The sequence below is a fragment of the Thamnophis elegans genome, chromosome 12, assembly GCF_009769535.1.
Source record: "Thamnophis elegans isolate rThaEle1 chromosome 12, rThaEle1.pri, whole genome shotgun sequence".
Classification (NCBI taxonomy): Eukaryota; Metazoa; Chordata; class Lepidosauria; order Squamata; family Colubridae; genus Thamnophis; species Thamnophis elegans.
The window spans coordinates 9,939,981-9,961,792 of NC_045552.1; the positions used below are offsets into that span (position 1 = coordinate 9,939,981).

Genomic DNA, 21,812 nt, shown 5'->3' on the forward strand with positions numbered 1-21,812 from the left:
TAGGAAACCAGCCCTGGCGGTTTGAGTGACTTCACTTCCCAAAATTAGACACACACACATACACACCACACACACACACATACACACACACACACACACACACCAAGCCTTGTTCATCCGGCCCCCTGCGCAAGATCAGCCCTTGCCAATGCAACTCATCTGAATGCCCATGGAGGTCTAGGCGGAAAGCAGCAGGTAGAGGCGTGCCATGGATTGCACCATCAAGGTAAGTTCTGGAGAAGTTCCTCCATCTTTGTGAGCAGCTGATCTCCCTTGTTTTGTGTCTGTCTTCCAGTTTGCACTGAGCTGGTCTCTGGTTCAGTTCCTCTCTGTCTCATACACACCCAGCTCCAGAAACAGGGGCCCCCTCCGCTCTTTCCTTCTGGTACAAAAAAATTTCCTCTTCCTTCCCTTTCGTGGCGGTTGATGTCTCTGAGTTTAAAAAACCCAAACCAAACCACCACCAGACACTTTCAGCTGTGAGGCAGAGAGCCCCTTGCACCGCTAATTCTGGCCAACCAAACGAACACGCAGGCGAGAGAGTTTTGGGGGATCCCCATACTTTGTCACAGCCGGACGCAGGGGATGCGTCTTTCCCCAAACCATCAAGATTTGCCCAGCGAGAGGTGATGAAAATGGCATCTCCATGCCAAAATACAGAAGTCTTGGGGTAGGATACAAAGTGTTGGGGGGACACGTCACCCCCAAATTGGAATGGCTCCCCTGTGGTAAGAGGTCAGTTCACTTTATTTTTATTTGATTTTTATTTCTTGCTTTCATCTTCTTGTTATTAATCCATTTTTTGATTTTTGTCAAGCTTTTTATCCTTTCCAACTTCAGCTTCTTTTAAATTCGTTCGTTATGTCCAACTTCAGCTTTTTTTTAAAATTCATTTGTTATTTCCAACTTTAGCTTTAGGCTCGTCCATTCCTTTTACATTTTGTTTTCCTATGCAACATACATTTCTGACCAAACAGAGGGTGACTTGTACAAACATTGGAGGCTTCGAAATTTGATCAGCTCAAAGATATGCCTTCTTTTAACCACGCTGTGCTCTTGAAAAAAAAGCAATTAATAATATTAATAATGAGCTTAGATGGGGAGAGAATTTTCAGAATTCACGGAGGGGAACTTTTCTTCTTGAGAATATATAGCTGAACTCTTCTCTAAGGATATGCATTTTATCTTGGGCTTGGCATTATTATTGGCAAGGAAGGAATCTGTGCTGGGATTTTAACTGTCGTTTTAAGTGCTGACCTGTTCAGATTTTTTTAAAGACGAGGGAAATGGAGCCTTGCTTAATCATTTGCAAAGAAGAAGCAGGATTGGTTTGTCACAGTGAAACAAGCAAGCCAGGGCTTCGTTGTCTGAGCTGTTGTTGGAAGTTGTTGGCTCCCCTTGGCTTCAAGGGGAGGCAGAGACCATAGAGCAGTGCTGGCTGGGGAATTCTGGGAGTTGAAGTCCAGACATCTTCATGTTGCCAAGGTTGAGAAACACTGCCATAGAGGCTTAGACTCACGATTAGCAAAGGACCCGGCCTAACATTACCATCCATCTTCCTTCTCTATGACCTTTCGGACTAGCTGGTGAATACAGCTCCGCAACCTCCAGGTTGAAGAGACCACTGGTGTCTTCTGTCTCTTGAGGGTTCCCCCTAATCTTGAGAGCGGGTCTTGGCTTGGGCATTGACTTTAGGATTTTCTGGGAATGCTTCAGGTGTGAGAGAGTCAGGATTTGCCTCTTTGTTTTTCTTTCCCTGGTCATTCTGTGGCAGGAATAGATAAAAGTTGCCTTCACAATCTGCCTTTCCGTGGGGACACAGAAAGAATGATTCCGTTTCCAAAAGAACATAAGGCTCTGCAGTTTTCTTTTCTTTAAGTCAAGCCAAGTTAACCAGGCACCACCCCATCCCCGCGCTTTCTGTTTTCAAAATAATTCGATCTACAAAAGATCTAGCAAGAAAGTGATTCGAGTTTGGTCACCTGCTCATCTCTGCAGACCAAGGGGCTCTTAATGGATGGTGGAAGGCTAACATAGACCTGGTGAATGATTGCTGTTAAAATGTACAAGGAGAGAAAAAACAACAACGCCAGTTTGATTGAGGGAGGAAGACCCCAGGCTACAGATCAGGAGATTCTGAGTTCTAGTCCCGCCTTAAGAATGAAAGCCGGTTGGATGGCTTTGGGCCAATCATCAGGAGACCGTGAGTTCTAGTCCCTCCTTAGACGGGAGCTCACCTGGGTGACTTTGGGCCACTTTGTCTCTCCAGGACCAACTCACCTCACCTCACACGGTTGTTGTTGTTGTTGTTGTGGAGAAAATTGGAGGAGGAAGAAATGCCTTGACTTATTTATAAAAATAATTTTAAAAAATGCCATTTTTGAATTTCTGGAGCTGGTCTATTACCATTGGGCCAACCAGAAACTTTAAGAAAGCAGAAGTAGAGGTTGCCAACTTTTTAAACCCGGTTATTCTTCTCCCCACCACCTCCATCCTGTGTGTAATTGTTGAGGTTAGCAGGTGAGAGAACATTTGACTTCGGGGCGATGCAATGTGGATTCTTCAAAATTGGTTTATTCTGTCACTTGCCAAGTCTCGGCTGGGGGCTATGTATCGGAGGTATTGTTAAAAGAAAACTCTCTTGTCATGCCAGGATCCTTTCCATAATAATTGCAAGGATACAAAAAGAGTGGGCTGGATCTGGTCAAAAAATCTTCCAACTATTAAGGAAAATTTCTGGGAAACTCCCACGCGCAACATGGAGCCAGAAAGCAATCAAATGATCTGGGTGTCCTCTAACAACAATAGTTTCAGAAGCAATTTCTGGTTTCCTCCTGGCTCCATGGCTTTGCCAGCACCTTCTTGAGATACTCTGGGGGCAAATCCAGAGCACATAGTAATGGCGAATTCCACAGTAAAACCCCTGTGCAACCAAATCCTTTGCATCTCTTCATAATCTCCAGCACCATGTTATTCCTGATATGACGATAGAATTCCCTAACTTGCTATATTATACAGCATGCTGGCTGGAGACTTCTGGGAATTGAAGTCCATCCACCAAGGTTGAGTGACCCTTGGTTATAAGGGTTAATTATGAGGAAAGGCCACGTTTGACTCCATCCTCAGCCATGGAAATTCCCCGGGGTGATTTTGGGAAAGTCATTCTCTCTTATCCCAATCTATTTTCACCAGGTTATTGTTACGGAGATAAAATGAATGGCAGTAGCTGCCAAAGCACTTTTGGGCAAAGGTGGAATATTAATCTACCCAAGAAATAGACTTCCCCTGTGACATCCGTCAAGTTTTCCCAATTTAGACACGCTCACATCTCTTGTTTTTTTCATGTGCTCAATCTAAACCTACATCCTTGAAGATTTCCTTGTGGTCTCTCACCCCAGCTTGATTAGTTTTCCCAAGCTTGCCCACTCGGGCTGGGAGCAGCCCTTCAGCTGGGCAACCCCCTAAAACAGTGTTTCTCAACCTTGGCGACTTTATGTCCTGTGGACTTCAACTCCCAGAATCCCCCAGCCAGCACAGCTGGCTGGGGAATTCTGGGAGTTGAAGTCCAAAGGACTTAAAGTCGCCAAGGTTGAAAAACACTGCCCTAAAGGGTCTCTTTGAGCGAAGATAAGGCGGCTTTCTTGTCCCAGGTACCGTTTCATGCCCAGCCCTCCAAATTTGAAAGTTCCTTTCTCCCAGCCTGTCCCGATTCTGCAGATCCGACCTCTTGCTACCCCTTTGCCCCACCAGTGCCAAAAAAATTGCTGGAGCAAAGGAGATCAAGTGCCAGTAAAACCGCCAACCACCCCTCCTCCTTCTCCTCCCAGACGTAGGATTTCAATAGCCAAACAGGAAATTCTGCGCACATCTCTCCCATCACCTCCTCCTCTCGATCCTTTATTACAGAAGATGGGAGAGCTATTTAAAGACCCCCACAAGCTAACAGGGCAGCTCTGAGCTTCTCCAGCAGTTCTTATCAGCAGCAACAGAGGCTTCCGCCATTGTGGCCTCAGACTTCCTGCTTCGGCTTCCTGTGCTAGCTGTCCCACCAAGCATCTCCGAGCTGCAACCATAACTCCCCCCTCCTCTCATACCGCTGTCCTCCCTCTCTGCCATGTCAGCCTGCCCGCCTCACATGTGAGCAACACGAGTAGATTTTCCTTGCTCTGAGCAACGTGCAGAATCCCAAACATGTTCCTTGAGCCTCTCGGGGGGGGGGGGGGTAGGATTTGCAGTTCTCCATTCCCCCATACAGATAAGCACATAGATCGCCATGCCTTACGATGGCCACCAGTGACAGGCAGGCCTTTACTGCAGAAAGATGTCCTCTTGGCATATATTTATTTTTTCCAAACCTCGCTTTTGTCCTCTCTTTAGGTCATTTCACTCTTGCCCCCTTCACGCAGCGGCTTTTACGTACGTGTGGGAAACGAACCGTCTTCTTTAAATGAACGCACACTTGCTGTTTGGTTTTTAGAATGTGTGTTTTGTTGAAGCTCTCCTTGGTTTGGCTCTCCAATTTTTCTTTTGCAAAGCCAAATTCTAAACGTAAAGAATTATTTTTTTAAAAAAAAAATTCTTACCAAACTCTGCAAATTAGCCCTTTTTTATCATTTGTTTGTTCTTTGGGTTTTTTCCAAGAAAATATGGTCACCATATTTAAAAGCCTCCTGCTATTTTTCGTGAGTCTGAAAGGTGTCTGTATCCCAAGTGGGGAGGAAATTCCCATGGAAGTCAGGACTTATGCTTGTTTGGCAAGAAAAACTCCATGGAAGATTGCACTGGGGAGGGGGGGGTGTAACTGGTTCTGAGGGGTGGGGCTTTAACTTTAACTTTTAATAGATTTATATGCCGCCCAATCCCGTAGGACTCCGGGCGGCTTACAGAAAAAGTTAATATAAGGAGATTAAAATAAGAAAACAATTTAAAAAGAAACAATTTAAAAACAACGCACCATACACTCAATCTGGGTGGGGCTCAGAGGTGGGTTCCTGCCAGTTCGCACCAGTTCGGTAGAATCGGTTCGTCAAATCTACCGAACCGGTTAGAAGAGGTTCCACCAGTGGACACGGAAAGCAGCAGGCCACACCTACAGAAGAGGGTCCAAATTTTTTTTGAAACCCACCACTGACACACACACACACAGACAGACAGACAGACAGACTGAGAGAGAGAGAGAGAGAGAGAGGAGAGAGAGAGAGAGAAAGAAAGGAAGAAATAAAATAAAAAAAGAAAAAAGAAAGAAAAAGAGTGAGAGAGAGATGAAAGAAAAAAGAAAAAAGGGACAGAGACAAAAGGAAGGAGAGAGAGAGAGAGAGGGAGAGAGAGAGAGAGAGAAAGAAAGAAAGAAAGAAAGAAAGAAAGAAAGAAAGAAAGAAAGAAAGAAAGAAAGAAAGAAAACACATGGGCGGCAAGCCACTCCCACCAGGTCACATGGCCAGCAAGCCACTCCCACAAAGGAGGCCACACCCACAGAGTAGGTTCAAATTTTTTTTGAAACCCACCACTGGTGGGGCTGGACCTCATTCCTGGAGTCAACAGCCCCAGGCCTGCCGGAACAGCCAGGTTTTAGTGGCTTTTCGGCCAAGAGAGTGGGGAGGGTCCAGATCTCTACAGGTAGGTCGTTCCACAGGGTCGGAGCAGCTACAGAGAAGGCCCTCCTCTGAGGAGCCGCCAGCCGGCATTGTCCGGTCGACGGCACCCAGAGAAGGCCCAGTCTGTGAGTTCTTATCGGCCGTTGGGAGGTATGTGGCAGGAGGCGGTCTCTCAGATATCCAGGTCCTAGGCCATGTAGGGCATTAAAGGTGATGACCAGCACCTTGAAGTGTGTACGGAGACCTATCGGAAGCCAGTGCAGCTCGCGGAGGATAGGTGTAATATGGGTGTATCTAGGTATACCCATAATCGCTCGCGCGGCTGTGTTCTGGACCATGCCCACTGACACTAATCTCCAGGGCTGTCATCCATCTATCAAGAGTCTTCTAGGAGTTGCATTAAGTCTCTTCGCTCTTTCAAGCAAAACTGTTTCAGCAGTGCGAGTCTGGCTGATTATTAGTTTCCATAATACCCCTGATGAAGCATCCTTTGGGGGGATTGTGGAAAATTGAGAGAGCGAAGAGACTTAATTGCAGGCGCTCCCCGTGATTCTATTGACACGCAAAATGGGAAGCAGATGCGGCATTGGTCATGGAATAGATTGGGAGCTCAGTGGGAATAGATTGGGAACTCAGGAAAGAACTTGGTAAAATGCTTGAGCCGTGTATCTTCACTTCTTGCTATATATCACCCTGTCCGGCCCATATATCCGCAGAATTGATAAAAGAGAGAAGAAAGGTTGATTCCTGGTCCAAAGCTTACGGTCATAAAGATCAAGATACGATGGTGTGGTCCGATTTCTTCTCAATTTTAATTTATTGTTTATAATTTCAAAAAAAAAAAGGAAAATAAATAATACTACTACAAATGCAGCAACTACGTCAGCATAAGCAGCAGACTACTGGGGAATAATAACCAACAAATTTCAAATAACTGGCACTCTAAACTATCACTAGTTAATATATTCTAATGCACCATTAATAACTTAGGACATTTCATGGCCCATTCTTAGTAGATATATGCCTCTATTCACAACATGCAAACTGATAACAGGAAAAAGAAAATATTTAAATAAACAATACATGGAAAAAATACGGCAACTAATGCTGTGGACAAGTGGTTCCCAATGTTGGGCCCATGCCCCACAGGGGTGGGGGGCAATGTGAATTTTAATGGTGGCAATTTGAACCTTGTTTAAACCAAGTTAATGGCCTTTTAGGCTGCCTCCATATGAGTAGAGTTCACTTTTTGAGTAAAGTAAGAATTATATCTCATTGGGGAAGGAGGGGGGGGGGGGCACCAGGATTTTAAAGATGCTTAGGTGGGGCCTGGCCAAAGAAAGGTTGGGAATCACTGCTGTAGACTATACATCAAATTAAAATATAAATTCCAGAAGCCAAATTGGGGATGCGACACAATGCCATGCCTAGAATTATACTCCAGAAATGGTTTCCAAATAAGACTGAATTCTTCATCACTCTTGTTTTTTTAAGATACGAAGTTATTCTAGACATTCCCCATTCAATTAACATTCTTCCGTAGAGGGAATCAGAGATCTTTTCCAATAAAAAGCATATAAAACCCCCTGCATCTCTCATCATGTAGTGCTTGTTCATTACATTTTGAATAAAGGTAAGGTGTGGCGATGTATAGCAAAAATATCTCCTTGAAATGGAATAACAACTGTCAAAGTTCTGTCTTTAATGTGTGTTGCAAATGAAAACAGGTGGTCTGTGGATCATTGTTGTGGCTGCAATCTTGATGTTTTGACCACATGCATGCAGAATGATGTCACAATGCACAGGATGTCACTTGCTCCCATTCGATCCCTGGACACATCTGCAATGCTTAAATCCAGTTAAGGAATCCAATATCTGAGGTAGCATTATTTATCTTCGTTGCACAGTTGGCCAGATGTTTAGACTGAGTTTCACAGTTTTCTCCACCTACCGAGTCCTTTCCCAAGGACCTGGATGGGCAGATGTTGTCGTTTGATGGAGTTAAAGGTGTTGTTGTAGGATATTATAAGGTATTCCAAGTAAAGCTGACGTTTGCAATTGACTGACGTTGATTTTGTCAATGCCAAGAGTATTAAAGTGATGCTCCTGATGTTTTGGGGTTGCACCCAAGACGCCTATCACTATTGGTGCAATCGCTGTTCTCTTTTGCCACAGTTGTTCTATTGTACCTCTTTGTATTTTTATTCTTATCACACTTTTTAAAGCATTGTCTATATTTAATATATTTCCATATTTAACATACATGTCCTCTATGACTAGCTACAAATTACGAATGGTCTTCATCTCAAGTTTGTTTTGATTAGAAAGTCAGCTTTGTGAAAAGCCTTTTAAAAAAAAAAATCAATGACCCAGATGGAAATTTTTGTGGCTACTTCCTTATCAGAGTGGTGGCAGGAGTTAAGTCAATCTTTTGCTGACCGGCAGATAAACTTGATTCTATATGATTTACCTGCTTAATCTTCACCCTGCAGTCTGTTATTCAAAGCCCAACAAGTCTGTAATTCCATTCAACACTTTTAGTTTCAGATTACATTATTTTTCCCTTTGGATCAAGTTCCAAGTCAAATTCCAGAGTGTCCATACAAGCCTTCTAGCAAAAATCTGATCTGCAGAAATGAGCCAGCAAAGTTTTGCATTGCATAGAAATCTACGCAGGCACCTACCACATTTTTATCATTCAAATCAAGATCCTTTCAACACAGTGCAGGTCCTCCTTCACTTAACAACCACAACTGGGACGGGGATTTCTATCACAAATCGGGATGGTCTTAAAAGCAACCCTCCTATGAATGGACCTGGTATTACAAGTACTTTGACTGTGGTTGGTCCCAATCCTTCAAGGTTCCCACAAGTGTCGATTAGGCAGAATCAATCCTCCACAATCGAGTTTTAGTATTCTCCCTGGAGGCTTTAAAAAAAAAAGTCTGTGAGTGTTTCTTTGCAAGTTTGCACGTTGCTTCGCTCTGTTTGGGCACTTCTGCAAACTTTAAAACTTCAGGCAAAGATAAATATTTCAGTTTGTAGAAAGTGCTGTGCTGTTTTGGCCCTTATCGGTAGCAATCCTCATTTCTAAAATCTTGGAAATTGTATATCTCGGAGGGATAATGTTTAAATTTCCTCCTGCTGTCGTCGGTTTTCATGTTTTGTTCTTTCGGTCTTAAAAAAAAAAAGTGATGTGTCTAAAATAATTCCAGGTGGGACAATGTGCAGTCACAAGTCTCAGTTCCTTTGGTTAATTGGTCTCTGTTTTCAGTTCCTATATTACCACGCTCTGAGTTGATCAAAATGCTGTCGTTTTGAGTAACTGCTTGGTGTGTTGGACTACAATTCCTACCCTATTATGCAAGGTCAGCACTGTTCAGATTGTCCCCTACTGCAAAAAATAGTTTGGTAGGATATACATTCATTCAAGACTCACCTAATATTCCAGTGGGGGCGGGGGGGGAGGAAGCAAAGGTTTTCCTTTTCACAAAGAGAGACAAGGCAACATGTAGAGAATTCTCTCTTCCTCTTTTATTCTCCACATTAAGTATGTGCGGTGGGTTAGTAGGGAAGAGCAATAGCAATAGTAATAGCAGTTAGACTTATATACCGCTTCATAGGGCTTTCAGCCCTCTCTAAGCGGTTTACAGAATTAGCATATTGCCCCCATAGTCTGGGTCCTCATTTCACCCACCTCAGAAGGATGGAAGGCTGAGTCAACCTTTGAGCCGGTGAGATTTGAACCGCCGAATTGCAGTTAGCAAGTGCAGTACTGCACTATAACCACTGCGCCACCTCGGTTTTAGAGATTTTAGTAATAATTTGTGCTTGGAATTCTGCACTTTGATATGCCCCATGGGCTAATCAATAAAGTGATGATGAACTTATGGCACGCCAGAGGTGTGTTCCTACTGGATCGTACCGGTTCAGCTGAGTAGGTAGTAACTCGGGCGGCCACGACCCCCAAACCGATTCTATCGGCAGCGGCGCCATCTTGATTTTTGTTTTTGCACATGCTCAGAACAATCTTCATTGCAAAAATTTAATCCCCCCCCCCCCTTTCTAACATTGTGCACATGCGCAGACCTTTGTAGGTGGAAATGTGCATGCGCACTGAACTAGGCTGAGAGAGAGAGAGAAACTTACCCCAAATCACCAGGCAGGTTTCCATGACTGAGATTGGAGGAGAACCTTGAACAATCCATGCTAGCTGAGGAATTCTGGGAGTTGAAGCCCACATCTCTTGAACCTGAGAAATACCAAGATAGCGGATAGAGCACACTTGTTCGGGGTTGTTCCAGGATACAGGACAAGAAATAATGGTGGATATTAGAAAGCATAGATTTTGCCTAGACATCAGGAAATCTTCCCCAAGAGTAAGAGAGGTTCAGCAATGAAATACTCCTTCCTTCCCTGGAGGCCATTCAACATGAGCTAGGTGGCCATTTACCAAGGATGCTGGAATAACCGATTTTTGCTCTGGAAAGGGAATTGTGCGAGATGATCTCAAGGTTCATTCCAAACCTTACTGTTGTGGCCCACCAGATTCGGACAGTGAGGAGGTTGGGGAGGAACAGGGGCCAGTCCTAGAGTCTGGGGAAGGCTCTGATGAGGGCTCTGTGTTGGAGGCAGAGAGGGGACCAGAGACATATGCCACTTATCAGCTTCCTTCAGAATCAGACATCAGTGAGGCAGACGAACAGCTGGAGCCTGTTCCCAGTGTGTGTATCCACAGAGTTGCCAGATGAAGGGAACAACTAAAGAACAAGGATCGACTTGGAGTAAGGCCACAGGTGAACGATGAATGGCCCCTCCCAGAGGAAATAAAAGAGGAGCGAAAGGGGAGTGGAGTTTGCAAGAGACAATTAGTTCCCTTAATTGGTTCGTGACTCTCCGAGACTCCTTGCCAGGTTTTGCAGAGATCGGCCTGGCAGCTCTCCAAGCCAGATAAGGTCTGTGACTGTAAATCCTCCCTTGAAAGACTTTGCCAGATGTGAATGAGCAGAATTCACAGCCAATTAATAAAAGGGGTTTTTGTCGGGACAAGAAGTTCGCTTCATGCTCTTGGGAAGCCTCGGTCAGAACACCTTCTATAGTTCTATGAACAATTTATCAACATTTTGCTATATGTAGTACTTGACGTATGACTACAATTGCAACCAGTAGTAAGGGATGCATCATGTCCAATCTAGGATGTTTGCTGCAGTCATTAAATCAATCATATGGTCCTGAAGTGAATTTAGCTTTCCGCATTGACTTTGCTCATTGGAAGCTGCTGGGAAGGTCGCAAACAATTATCATGTGACCTCAGAATACTGCAACCATGTAAATACATGCCAATTGCCTAAGCAGCAATCATCTGACCATGGGGGGACACTACAATGGTCAAAAGTATGAGGACCGGTTGTAAGTCACTTTTTCAGTACCATCGTGCCTTCAAACAAATGCAAGCGAGTAACTGCAATATATTTTTATTACTTTTGCACTGTCAGTTCAGAAGGCCAAACTTTCAGCATCAAAATCACAAATATTTTGTGAATGAGCCCTGTTAATAAAGGCCTGTCTGTTATTTCCTGTACGAAATTTCCATCTGGCTGTGTTGTGTAAATTCAACTATCATTCATAATCAAAGATGTTCCATATTCTCTGATCACAAGATAGTATCCCCAATCTCTGATGAAATACAGGCAATAAAATTCATACGCCAATAAATGTGTTCGTTTTTAGTCTCTCACAAGACTCTTCCTTGCAAAATGAAATCCTTCTAATTCTTATCTAGCTAGGAATCAGGAAAATGGTAATATTACATATGGAACAATACCTTCTGGAATAAGACATGGGATCCTAAACAGGCATTTTTGATTACAACTTCATAGCATCTTCCCGTCTGATGTTCTCCTCTTAAATTTCCCACAAATATTGCTAATTATGGATGCTTAGGTATGTCATTTTAAATGCAATTAAGATAATTAATTCTCAACGACTCCAACACAGAGGTGGTATTCAGCCAATTCTGACAGGTTTCTGTTGAACCAGTAGCAGAAATTTTGAGTAGTTCGGAGAACCGGCAAATAGGCTGGCCACGCCCCCGCTGCCTCCCAGCTGATCTTCTTTTGTTGCCCTAAACAGGAGAAGGGAGCTGGAAAGTAGGTAGTGGGGTGGGGAGGTAATGGAGATTTTGCAGTAACCTTCCCCCAGAAGTGGGGAAGGAATGAGGATTTTGCAGTATCCTTCCCCTGCCACATCCACAAAGCCATAAAGCCATGCCCACAAAGCCACGCCCATAGAACCGGTAGTAAAAAGTTTTGAATCCCACCACTGCTCTAACACCTACATACAGGATTGGAGCCGATCTTTAAACACATGAAATTAGCAACTAGGGCCTCAACCAAACTTACCTAGATTAATACTTCATCCTGTTATCTTATAGTACCCACAAATTATGATAATGAATTTCTTAGAAATGAGCCTCCTTATTTAAAACAGAAAGCAAATTTGCAGAATTATTTAAGCATGGCTCGCATTTGTAACACTGGGCTCTTGGCCTCTGTGATATTCCATCTTGACAGTCTAACTTCCAGGGATTTTTTTTTTTTTTTACAAACGTGCCCAAATCACAAAACCCAAATTGAAAGCCGAGGATTTTGAGAAAGTCAACATCATCTTGAAAACGTAAATCCAGTTTTAGATCTCCACATCTGATCTGGGTGCTTTTGCACATCAGAGCTTTATTCTTAACCAAGCTGATTATATCGCCTGCAGAAACTATAGTGAAATGTAAACCTTGTCATTGAATTGAAGGAGGAATTAATGTCTTATAATAATTCCTTATATTAATATAAATGGCAAGAGAACATAAACAGGAGTTTTTGGCAGAAGCATTGCATTGCAGACTAGATAATGCCACCATTTTTTAATTGACAATTCAAAAGTAACAACAGGGCTGAAAAAAGTGATTTGCAGCTGGTCCTCACACTTATGACCATAGCATCCTGGTGCTACGTCCTCCCCATTTGCAATCTTCCCTGCCAGCTTCCAACAAAGTCAATGTGGGAAGCTGGATCCACTTAACAATCATATGATTCACTTAACAAGAGATTTGTTTAACTAACGAGGTAAAAGAAAAGTTTATAAAAAGGGGCACAACTCACAATTGCCTTGCTTAACAACAGAAATGCTGCACGCCCCCCTTGCAGTCATCAACTGAGGACTATCTGTCTACAAGGCCCCCATTTCTTCGCTGCAATAACTTTTTTTTGTAAACAGTTTTTTATGTTTCCTTTCAAATTCATTCTTACATATACATTCTTATAATTATTTAACATATATCAATTCCTGTCATTTTTCCGCCTGTATATTTACATTTTAATATTTTCTTATTTCCCCTCCTCCTGTATTTATCATGTATCCTCTGAGATATTTATTTCATGTTGTGTTCCTTTTTCTTTCTATTTATATCTTTTTTTTCAAATCACTCATAAAACCGCCCCTATGTCCTGTAGTACAGTGGTCCCCAACCTTTTTATCGCCGCGGACCAGTCAGCCTTTGATAATTTTACCGTGGCCCGCTGAGCGCGTCGATGACCAGCGCTAGTAGCGTAGCCTTGCGCAGGCGCAGTTCAGTATGGCTAGCGTAGATAGCGTAGCACAAACTGCGCCTACGCAAGGCTACGCTACTAGCACTGTCTACGCTAGCCCTACGTAGCTGCGCAGGCGCTCTTAGGTTTTTTTCAGGAATCGGCCGGCCGCTGCAGCGATCATGGCCCCCAGCCGCTGCAGCGATCATGGCCCCCGGCCGCTGCGCGGCCCGGTGCCAGGTACTCCACGGCCCGGCACCGGTCCGCGGACCGGGGGTTGGGGATCACTGCTGTAGTACACTGATTCCTCTTTATCCTTTATTCTCAATGTCAACCTGTCCATTTCTGAACAATCTAATATCTTCTTTATTACTTCCCATTCCCATTCTTGGCTGCAATAACTTGAAGGACCACTAGATGGGAGTGCAGAAGACTTCATGTGAGCTCTGTGGCTCCATCAAAGGGCTTCTGAGATATCTACAGCTCAGACACTGAAGTCTATATAATGTTTTTATGGCAAATGAATGGATTAACATATATTGTTCTACGTAAAAGGCCTGCGATTTTTTTAAAAACTGGCTTTTGCTAGTAGGTGTAGCAATTGTCTGGGTTTATGAACTGAGCAGGAAGAGGACAGGGGTCTCATTCATTGACACATCTCCTTCATTCCTTGAGATGCACACCCCTGGATCCTTTTTTTACAGCCACACTGCAGAGTTTCCAATTTTGATTTTCTACCCTAACCAAATGGGGAAACATGGGAATATGAGGGTTTCCTTTTGAGTTTCCTTTAAGACATGATAGCGGCAGTCCAGTATTTGAGGGCTCCTACAAAGACGAGGAGATCAACTTATTTTCCAATGGACCAAAATGCAAGACAAGAAATAATGGATGGAAATTAACCAAGGACAGAATCAACCTAGAACCAAGGAGAAAAATCCTAATGGTTAGAGCAATCGACCAATGGAATAGCTTGCCTTCAGAAATTGTTGGTGCTCCGTTATTGGAGGCTTTCCAAAAGAGATTGGATCATCATTTATCTGAAATGGTATAGGGTGTCCTGCTTGAGCAGGGGGTTGGACTAGAAGACCTCCAAGGTCCCTTCTACAATTCTATGTTCTAAGTAGAATTCAGCTCTATGCAGTTTTCCTGCGTTTTTGCCCATTCTTTTCTTCTGTGTTACTTACTTTTTCAATTTCCCATCAATCTTTGCTGACAATCTCCCAGCCATGATTCAACATTTTCACTGATTTGGAGGACACCCAAAGCTGCTACTTCCCGACTGGGCAATTTAAACACATAAATATTGAAAACAAAACCTAATGCAGATTTTTTTTTTGCTTGTTTATTGCAATTTTTAACAGATTTATTTATTTTTATTACAGTTTTTAAATCTCCCAATACTGTAACCAAAGCTCTCTGGGTAGCTTTATGGTGCATGTTTTAATTCTTATAGGGATTCTCAAATTTTGCAGTACCACAACCGCTTCAGGGTGCCAGGGGTAACTGCCAAATGTGATCCAAATAGTGAACGGCTGACATAACCATATAATTGATCCACATGGCCATAGCTGCCATTGTGATGTTATTTACCACATCCTGTGGGCAACCTTGGAACATGCTGACTTCTGTCTCTGTAATACTGATCAAATATTGCTCATGGCAGCCTGGGGTGATCTAAAAACTCTACATAATACATACATATTATATTGTCCCCTGGGCCCATTGTCTCCTTCCTTTAAAACAGTGGTTCTCAACCTGTGAGTCGGGACCCCTTTGGGGGTCAAACGACCCTTTCACAGGGGTCACCTAAAACCATCGGAAAACACGTATTTCGATGGTCTTAGGAACCGAGACACCAATTTGATGGTTGGGGGTCACCACAACATGAGGAACTGTATTAAAGGGTCGCGGCATTGGGAGGGTTGAGAACCACTGCTCTAAAAGATAACGGTAAAGGTTCCCCTCACACATACGTGGTAGTCATTCCCGACTCTAGGGGGCAGTGCTCATCTCCGTTTCAAAGCACTGTCAAAAGATGTCTCCGTGGTCATGTGGCCGGCATGACTCAACACTGAAGGCGCATGGAGCGCTCTTCCCTTCCCACCAAAGGTGATTCCTATTTTTCTACTTGCATTTTTTCATGCTTTCGAACTGCTAGATTGACCGAAGCTGGGACAAGTAACGGGAGCTCACTCAATTACGCACCCCGAGGGATTCGAACCGCCAAACTGCTGATATTTCTGATGGCAAGCTCAGCGTTTTAGCCACTGAGCCACCACGTCCCTTCCTTCCTTCTTCTGGGAGATATTGAATCACAGTTTTAAGCGCAAACCAAAGCCATCTTAAGGCTTGATTTGAACCCTTCCTCCTGCCATTCACTGCAGGATTCGGCCCCTTCTGCAATTTGGAAAAAGACTGGGGCAGAAGACCAAGGATGAGGGCGTCTCTGCTCTCCCCTTCCTCTCAGATACACCGAGACGGCCACCAAAATCAAGTTGCATTGAAAGAATGATTGAAAATGGAAAATTAAGAGGACTTCTATCTGGGCTTTCCTCGAATAAGCTTCTGCCCGCTGCTTTAGACAGAATAGTCCTTTGGCTGGAATCCAAGCCATTGTTCTCTCCCTCCCCATCTCCTCCTTCAGCCTTCGAGGTGCCCATGTTTTGCTTTGGAGTTGGGTGTTACCCACAGTTCTGCATTACTGGCAGTCTTTCGGCCACACCCACCCTTTTGTGCAACGCAGCGCAACAGTGAGGCAATCCCATCCTTGCGTGATTGTGCAGTTTGGTCATTAGGAAGGCTGGTGTAAAAAAGGGTTTTGTATCAGCAAAGGGAGGTTTTTCACAGCCAATAGGCATCAGGAGAGGGTGTTGAACAATGGAACTTCCATGTTCAAGAGCAGTGTACCTCGACACCTACAGCTACTGCTTTGAGATGACCAGCCATCTCCGTGGGGCCAATAAATCTCTATTTATCTAATGTTTGGGAGATAGCATGAACAGGTGGGGGGCTGTTTCCATCATTCCTGATTTCTAAAATATCCCCCTAGTTACTAATTATTTCCTATGTTTTCTATAGAATCATCATTAGGCTGCTACTTGGTTGATTGTCTCATCATGCTCATTGCTAGCATGTTGGTGTTTGCTATAATGGGACGCCTGAGTCTAAAAATGTGTGTTTACTATAAGATGAAAACCCAGTCTTAGAATTTAAAAAAGTTTGAGCCTAGGATTTTGGAGTACTACAGTAGAATTGCATGGCATTTGCTTCTTTCCAGAATAAGACTACCAAATCCAGGCTGCAATACTGCAGAAAAGGCATAGGTGGCAGCAAAGAGAAATGGGAAATCCTTTCCTGCCATCTAGTGGTCGCTTCGACCATTGCATCCCAGACTTTGAACCTCTATGCTTCATACATATGGAGTGAATTCATACACCATAATAAGCCAGGCTAAGAAATTATGGTTATATGCAACAGTCTGAGCCAATGTTTCTCAACCTTGGCAACTTTAAGGCCTTTGAACTTCAACTCCCAGAATTCCTCAGCTTGCTGTATTATACAGGATGCTGGCTGGGGGGATTTTGGCAGTTGAAGTCCACACTTCTTAAAATTGCCAACATTAAGAAACACTAGCTTAACTCCAAACCAAGCAGTGCTCATTCCAATTTAATACGGGTATGTTGTACATCAGCCATAAAAAAACCCCAGCAATTCTTCTTTCTAGGGTAGCCTCCTCCAACATGGGCACTTTCTGGCCATGATTCCCAGAATTTTGAGCTGAGGTCTGGAAGGCATCCATGATGGAGCAGACAAGAATAGAATAATAGAGTTGGGAGGGACCTTGGAGGTCTTCTAGTCCAACCCCTTGCTCAAGCAGGAAACCCTATACCATTTCAGACAAATGGCTATCCAACATCTTAAAAACTTCCAGGGTTAGAGCATTCGCAACTTCTGGAGGCAAGTTGTTCCACTGATTAATTGTTCTAACTCAGGAATTTTCTCCTTGGTTCTAAGTTGCTTCTCTCCTTGATTAGTTTCCACCCATTGCTTCTTGCCCTACCTTCAGGTGCTTTGGAGAATAACTTGACTCCCGCTTCTTTGTGGCAGACATTCTTCGTTTGATCATTGGTCTTGTAAAATACCTTCTTCTGCTTTGGCATAAACCAGAGATAACCAGAAGAAAGAGATTTATCTCCTGGACGATTAATTGAATCTTCCAGGTCAGTGGAAGGCTACTTCCAGATGAATGGATTTCAGTGGCTGACTGGAGATCTCTGGGTGTTGGAAGCCATTCATCTTAAAACTTTGGCCAACATTTGAAAATTGTGGTTTTAGTCCCTGAGAGCTTTCCTTGACCAGCTGAAGAACGGAGACTATTGTGTGCAAAACAGGCCTGCTAAGAAGCCAAGCACAGTTCCTCCCCACTTTGTCTCTGAGTTTTTGCATCTGACCATAGCATCTCCTATCAAGACTGCAGAAATGTCTGCTCAGCACACGGCCAACTTCTGCTTTTAGTTCTCAACGGAGTTTGCATTGCAGCACCCAGGTTTGGAGGTGGGGGTGGGGGTGGGTGCCAGATTCAGATTCTCCACAAAGACCACATTGGAGCAAACAGTCATTTCGCAAGTCTCAGGACGCTGCTTTGGGGGGAATCCCAGGTGTCCTGAACCAAGGCAACTCTGAGCACAGGCAGAGAGGTTCCCCCCCCCCAAAGCAAGCAGATGCAGATGTCCTTTGCTAGCCAAACCGTGCTGAGTACATTTATTGTGATCCTCCACTTACAACAATTCGTTTAGCACCCCTTTGAAGTTACAATGGCACTGGGGGGGGGGAGAGAAAAAGCTTAATGAAAGGTCCTTGTATTTACTTAATTTAGAATTTAGAATAACAAGAGTTGGAAGGGACCTTGAAGGTCTTCTAGTCCAACCTCCTGCTTAGGCAGGAAACCGTACACCATTTCAGACAAATGGCTATCCAACATCTTCTTAAAAGCTTCCAGTGTTGGGGCATTCACAACCTCTGGAGGCAAGTTGTTCCACTGATTAATTGTTCTGTCAGGAAATTTCTCCTTCTAAGCTGCTTCTCTCCTTGATTAGTTTCCACCCATTGCTTCTTGTCTTGCCCTCAGGTGTTTTGGGAAATAGTTTGATTCCCTCTTCTTTGTGGCAACCCCTGAGATATTGGAACACTGCTATCATGTCTCCCCTAGTCCTTCTTTTCATTAAACTAGCCATGCCCAGTTCCTGCAACCGTTCTTCATATGTTTTAGCCTCTAGTCCCCTCCTTGGTTGCTCTTTTCTGCAGTAGTTTATGGTCTATTTTATCAAATACCTTACTGAAGTGAAATTAATATTTTCTTTGGTAGTAACGAGCCTCATAAAAATCAGGTTGCAAAAGGATGGAGGGGGTGGAATGTGATTAGCTTCAAATGCCAAGTATACAGTCACTTACCTGCAGTCCAGCCACCTGGCCTTCTGGGGATCTTGAATGCATCTTTGTTGTTCTCCTCTGTACTCTTTCTAAAGTCTCAACCTTCAGAAACCCTTACAACCCTCACAATATCCCCGTTAATAATATGATCAAACTTCTGGCGCTTGGCAACAGGCGTGTATTTATGGCGATTGGAGCATCCAAGGGCCATGTGATCACCATGTGCAGCCTTCCCAACTGGATTCTGGATCAGCAAAAAATCAATAAGGGGAAGTGGGATTTGCTTAATGACCATATTGATTCACTTAACAATTGCTTAACAACCGTGGCCCAAAAAAATAATAATCATAAAAGGCACTTAACAACATCGCTTAGCAATGGAAATTCTGTTCCCAATTGCATTCATCACGGGAGGAGTACCCGCGTAATGATCCAAACGATATAAAGTATTATCTTAAAAGGTAACATTTACTTGTACCTTTCCTAAATCTTTAAGACTCTTTAAAAAAAAAATCTTTAAAAAAAACATATATATGTAAAAATCTCAAAGCCAGAACTGCTGGCTTTCTGGTCACAAAATTGTTACTCAGATTAGCTAGAAACCTCCCAACTCCATGTGTGCGTTATGCAAATCTCGGTTACATCTTCCCTTCGGTTCGTCGGCTTGCAGCTCAAGGTGTTGTGCAAATTAATCCAGCCTTGCAGGGTTTGTTTAGGAATAACTGTTTTGTGCGCACGTAGAAAGTGAGTTAGCTTGGCAAGCTAGTTAAGCGTGTTCAGTGATTGCAGCCTCCGCCTTCAGTAGGGGCCACCTCCCAATTCTGTGGTTTAAACCGAGAAAGAGCCGTGTCTTATCTGAGCAGTTCTTTTCGTCTGGCGGATTATTGCACCTTAATTTCATGACAGGTCAGGAGGATGGATGCAGAAGTGAACGAGCTCCTGCACGTTTAACTGTTATTTGAATTACGGAATTGAAGGTTCCTGCTATTGCTCATTTGATTTCAAGGACTGGTGGGGGTGGGTGGGAGGAAATCTTGCCATTTTTCAGTCAGGCCACTGAATAAGTTACCTTCCCCAAGGACAGTGTCATATTTTAATTCAGTTCTTCACCTATCAAATACACTACATTTGCAGATTTTGGCGAATAACCCAGAGCAAGTCTTCCATCAGAGCAATTGAATATATTTATTTTTATCATCTATGCCTTGAAGACTTTCTTCTTTCTCTCTTTCTCTCTTTTCCTTTCTTTCTTTCTCTTTTTCATTTCCTTTTCTTTGTTTCCTTTCTTTTTCTTTCCTTTTCTTTTCCTTTCTTTCTTTCTTTCATTCTTTCCTCCTTCTTTCTTTTTTTATTTCTTTTTCTTTTCATCCTTCCATCTCTTTATTTCCTTTTCCTCCCTCCCTTTTTTATTCTTTCCTCCCTTCCTTTTTTCTTTTTCTCTTTTCTCTTTTTCTTTCCATCCTTCCATCTCTTTATTTCCTTCTTTCCTCCCTTCCTTTCTTCTCTTTTAATTTTTCTGTCCATCCTTCCATCTCTTTTTTTCTTTCCTTCTTCCCTCTCTCTCCCCCTTTCTTTCTTTCTTTTTTCTTCCTGCCTTCCATTTCTTTTTCTTTCTTTCTTTCTTTCTTTCTTTCTTTCTTTCTTTTTCTTTTCTCGACTGAGCTGTATAGCTGCCACCTCCCTATTTCCTGTGCCAAAGTTGTGTCACTGGCCAGGAATCCCAGCAGCAGACAAGGCAGAGAGGTGAAAAAAAATCACATTGTACGGCCCTGGGAAACGTCAGCTATGTGATATTAAGAAAGAAAGATAAAAGTGTAAAAAAATAAATAAAAGAAACTGGGGAGCTTTAGGCAATGGGCAGTCCTTGACTTATGACCATTTGTTTAATGACTGGTCAAAACCTCAATGGTGCTGAGAAAACTCATTTAGTCCTTCCAGCTGTTGCAACCTCCCCCAGTGTCATGTGATCAGATTTTTGGACCTGGGTGACCAGCAGGTATTTACAAGAGTTGCAAGGCCACATGACCTCCTCTTGCTACCTTTCCGAGGAGGTTCCCATAAGCAAAGTCAAAGGGGGAGGATGGATTTGCCTAACATCTGCGTGATTCCCTTCATGACTCCGGCAAAAAGCCATAACATGGGGTGCAACTCATTTAATAACCACCTTGCTTAGCAACATTCAGGTCCCAGCTGTGGTCACGAGTCAAGGACTAGCTATATCCCTTGACTCTATATTCTATATTCATTTTCTCTTCTGCATGCAATGTCTCTCTCCTTCGTCAGTGTCACCCATTCCCCAGGTAATCAAGGAGAGAAGCAAGTTAGAACTGAAGAGAAATTCCCTGAGAGTTAGAACAATTAATCAATGGAACAACTTGCCTCCAGAAGTTGTAAATGCTCCAACACTGGATGTTTTTAAGATGTTGGATAACCATTTGTCTGAAGTGGTGTAGGGTTTCCTGCCTAGGCAAAGGGTTGGACTAGAAGACCTCCAAGGTCCCTTCCAACTCTGTTATTCTAATGTAAAAAGCTCCTTCCATCTTATTCTTGGAGGCCAGGTGTGGTCAGAAAAGTCAAGATGGCAGCCAGGATGGGACCACCAAAGAGGGTGGCCAAGCTCATAACGGCAGTGGCACAACTGAAGCTCAGACTGTTTTTCTAGGTGCATTGCATAAAATAAATAAATAAGCAGAGCTTTGATCTCATCATCCCCACCATGCTAGCTGGGGGAATAATGGGAGTTGAAGTCCAGAGAGCCCTTAAAATTGCTAAGGTTGAGAAAACCCCCAGTGGAAATTGACAGCAGGCAACTCCTAACTCTGCTGTCTGCTCCTCATTCTTTGTTGAGATCAATCAAGGGGTTTTTTGAGGGGTCCACCCAGTCTAGGAATCTGTAGGTCAGTTTGGACCCACCGATAGGTTTCTTAGTAATTTGTAAGCGACGGACTCTAGATTCCCATTTAAGTGAACAGGGCCGGAAATGAATAACCGGGTGTGGATTTCCTGCCTGGAAAGATTGTGATTTCCATTCAGGCCTCCAGGAAGTTAAAACTAAATCCTGAATTCAGATCCTTCATTCAAAAGCCTGCGGCTTGGTAGGTTGTAGGAAAGGCGATAAATGAGCAATGCTGTCGCATTAAACAACAATACTGCTAACTTGGATGTGGCATGTTATGGGACCATCAGAACGAGTTTTTAAAAAAAT

At 43.4% G+C, this 21,812-nt stretch overlaps 1 protein-coding gene across 4 annotated transcripts in view; it reads left to right on the plus strand.

The window, feature by feature from the left end:
- The first annotated feature begins 144 nt into the window (after positions 1–144).
- Positions 145–21,812, plus strand: part of LOC116515790 (retroviral integration site protein Fli-1 homolog) — a 32,857-nt gene continuing 11,189 nt past the window's right edge. For all 4 annotated transcript variants that reach the window (XM_032228017.1, XM_032228018.1, XM_032228016.1 and 1 more), the window contains exon 1: positions 145–226. In XM_032228017.1, the coding sequence (XP_032083908.1) occupies positions 209–226 (18 nt within the window). In that variant the 5' untranslated portion in view covers positions 145–208. The remainder of the gene's footprint in view (positions 227–21,812) is intronic.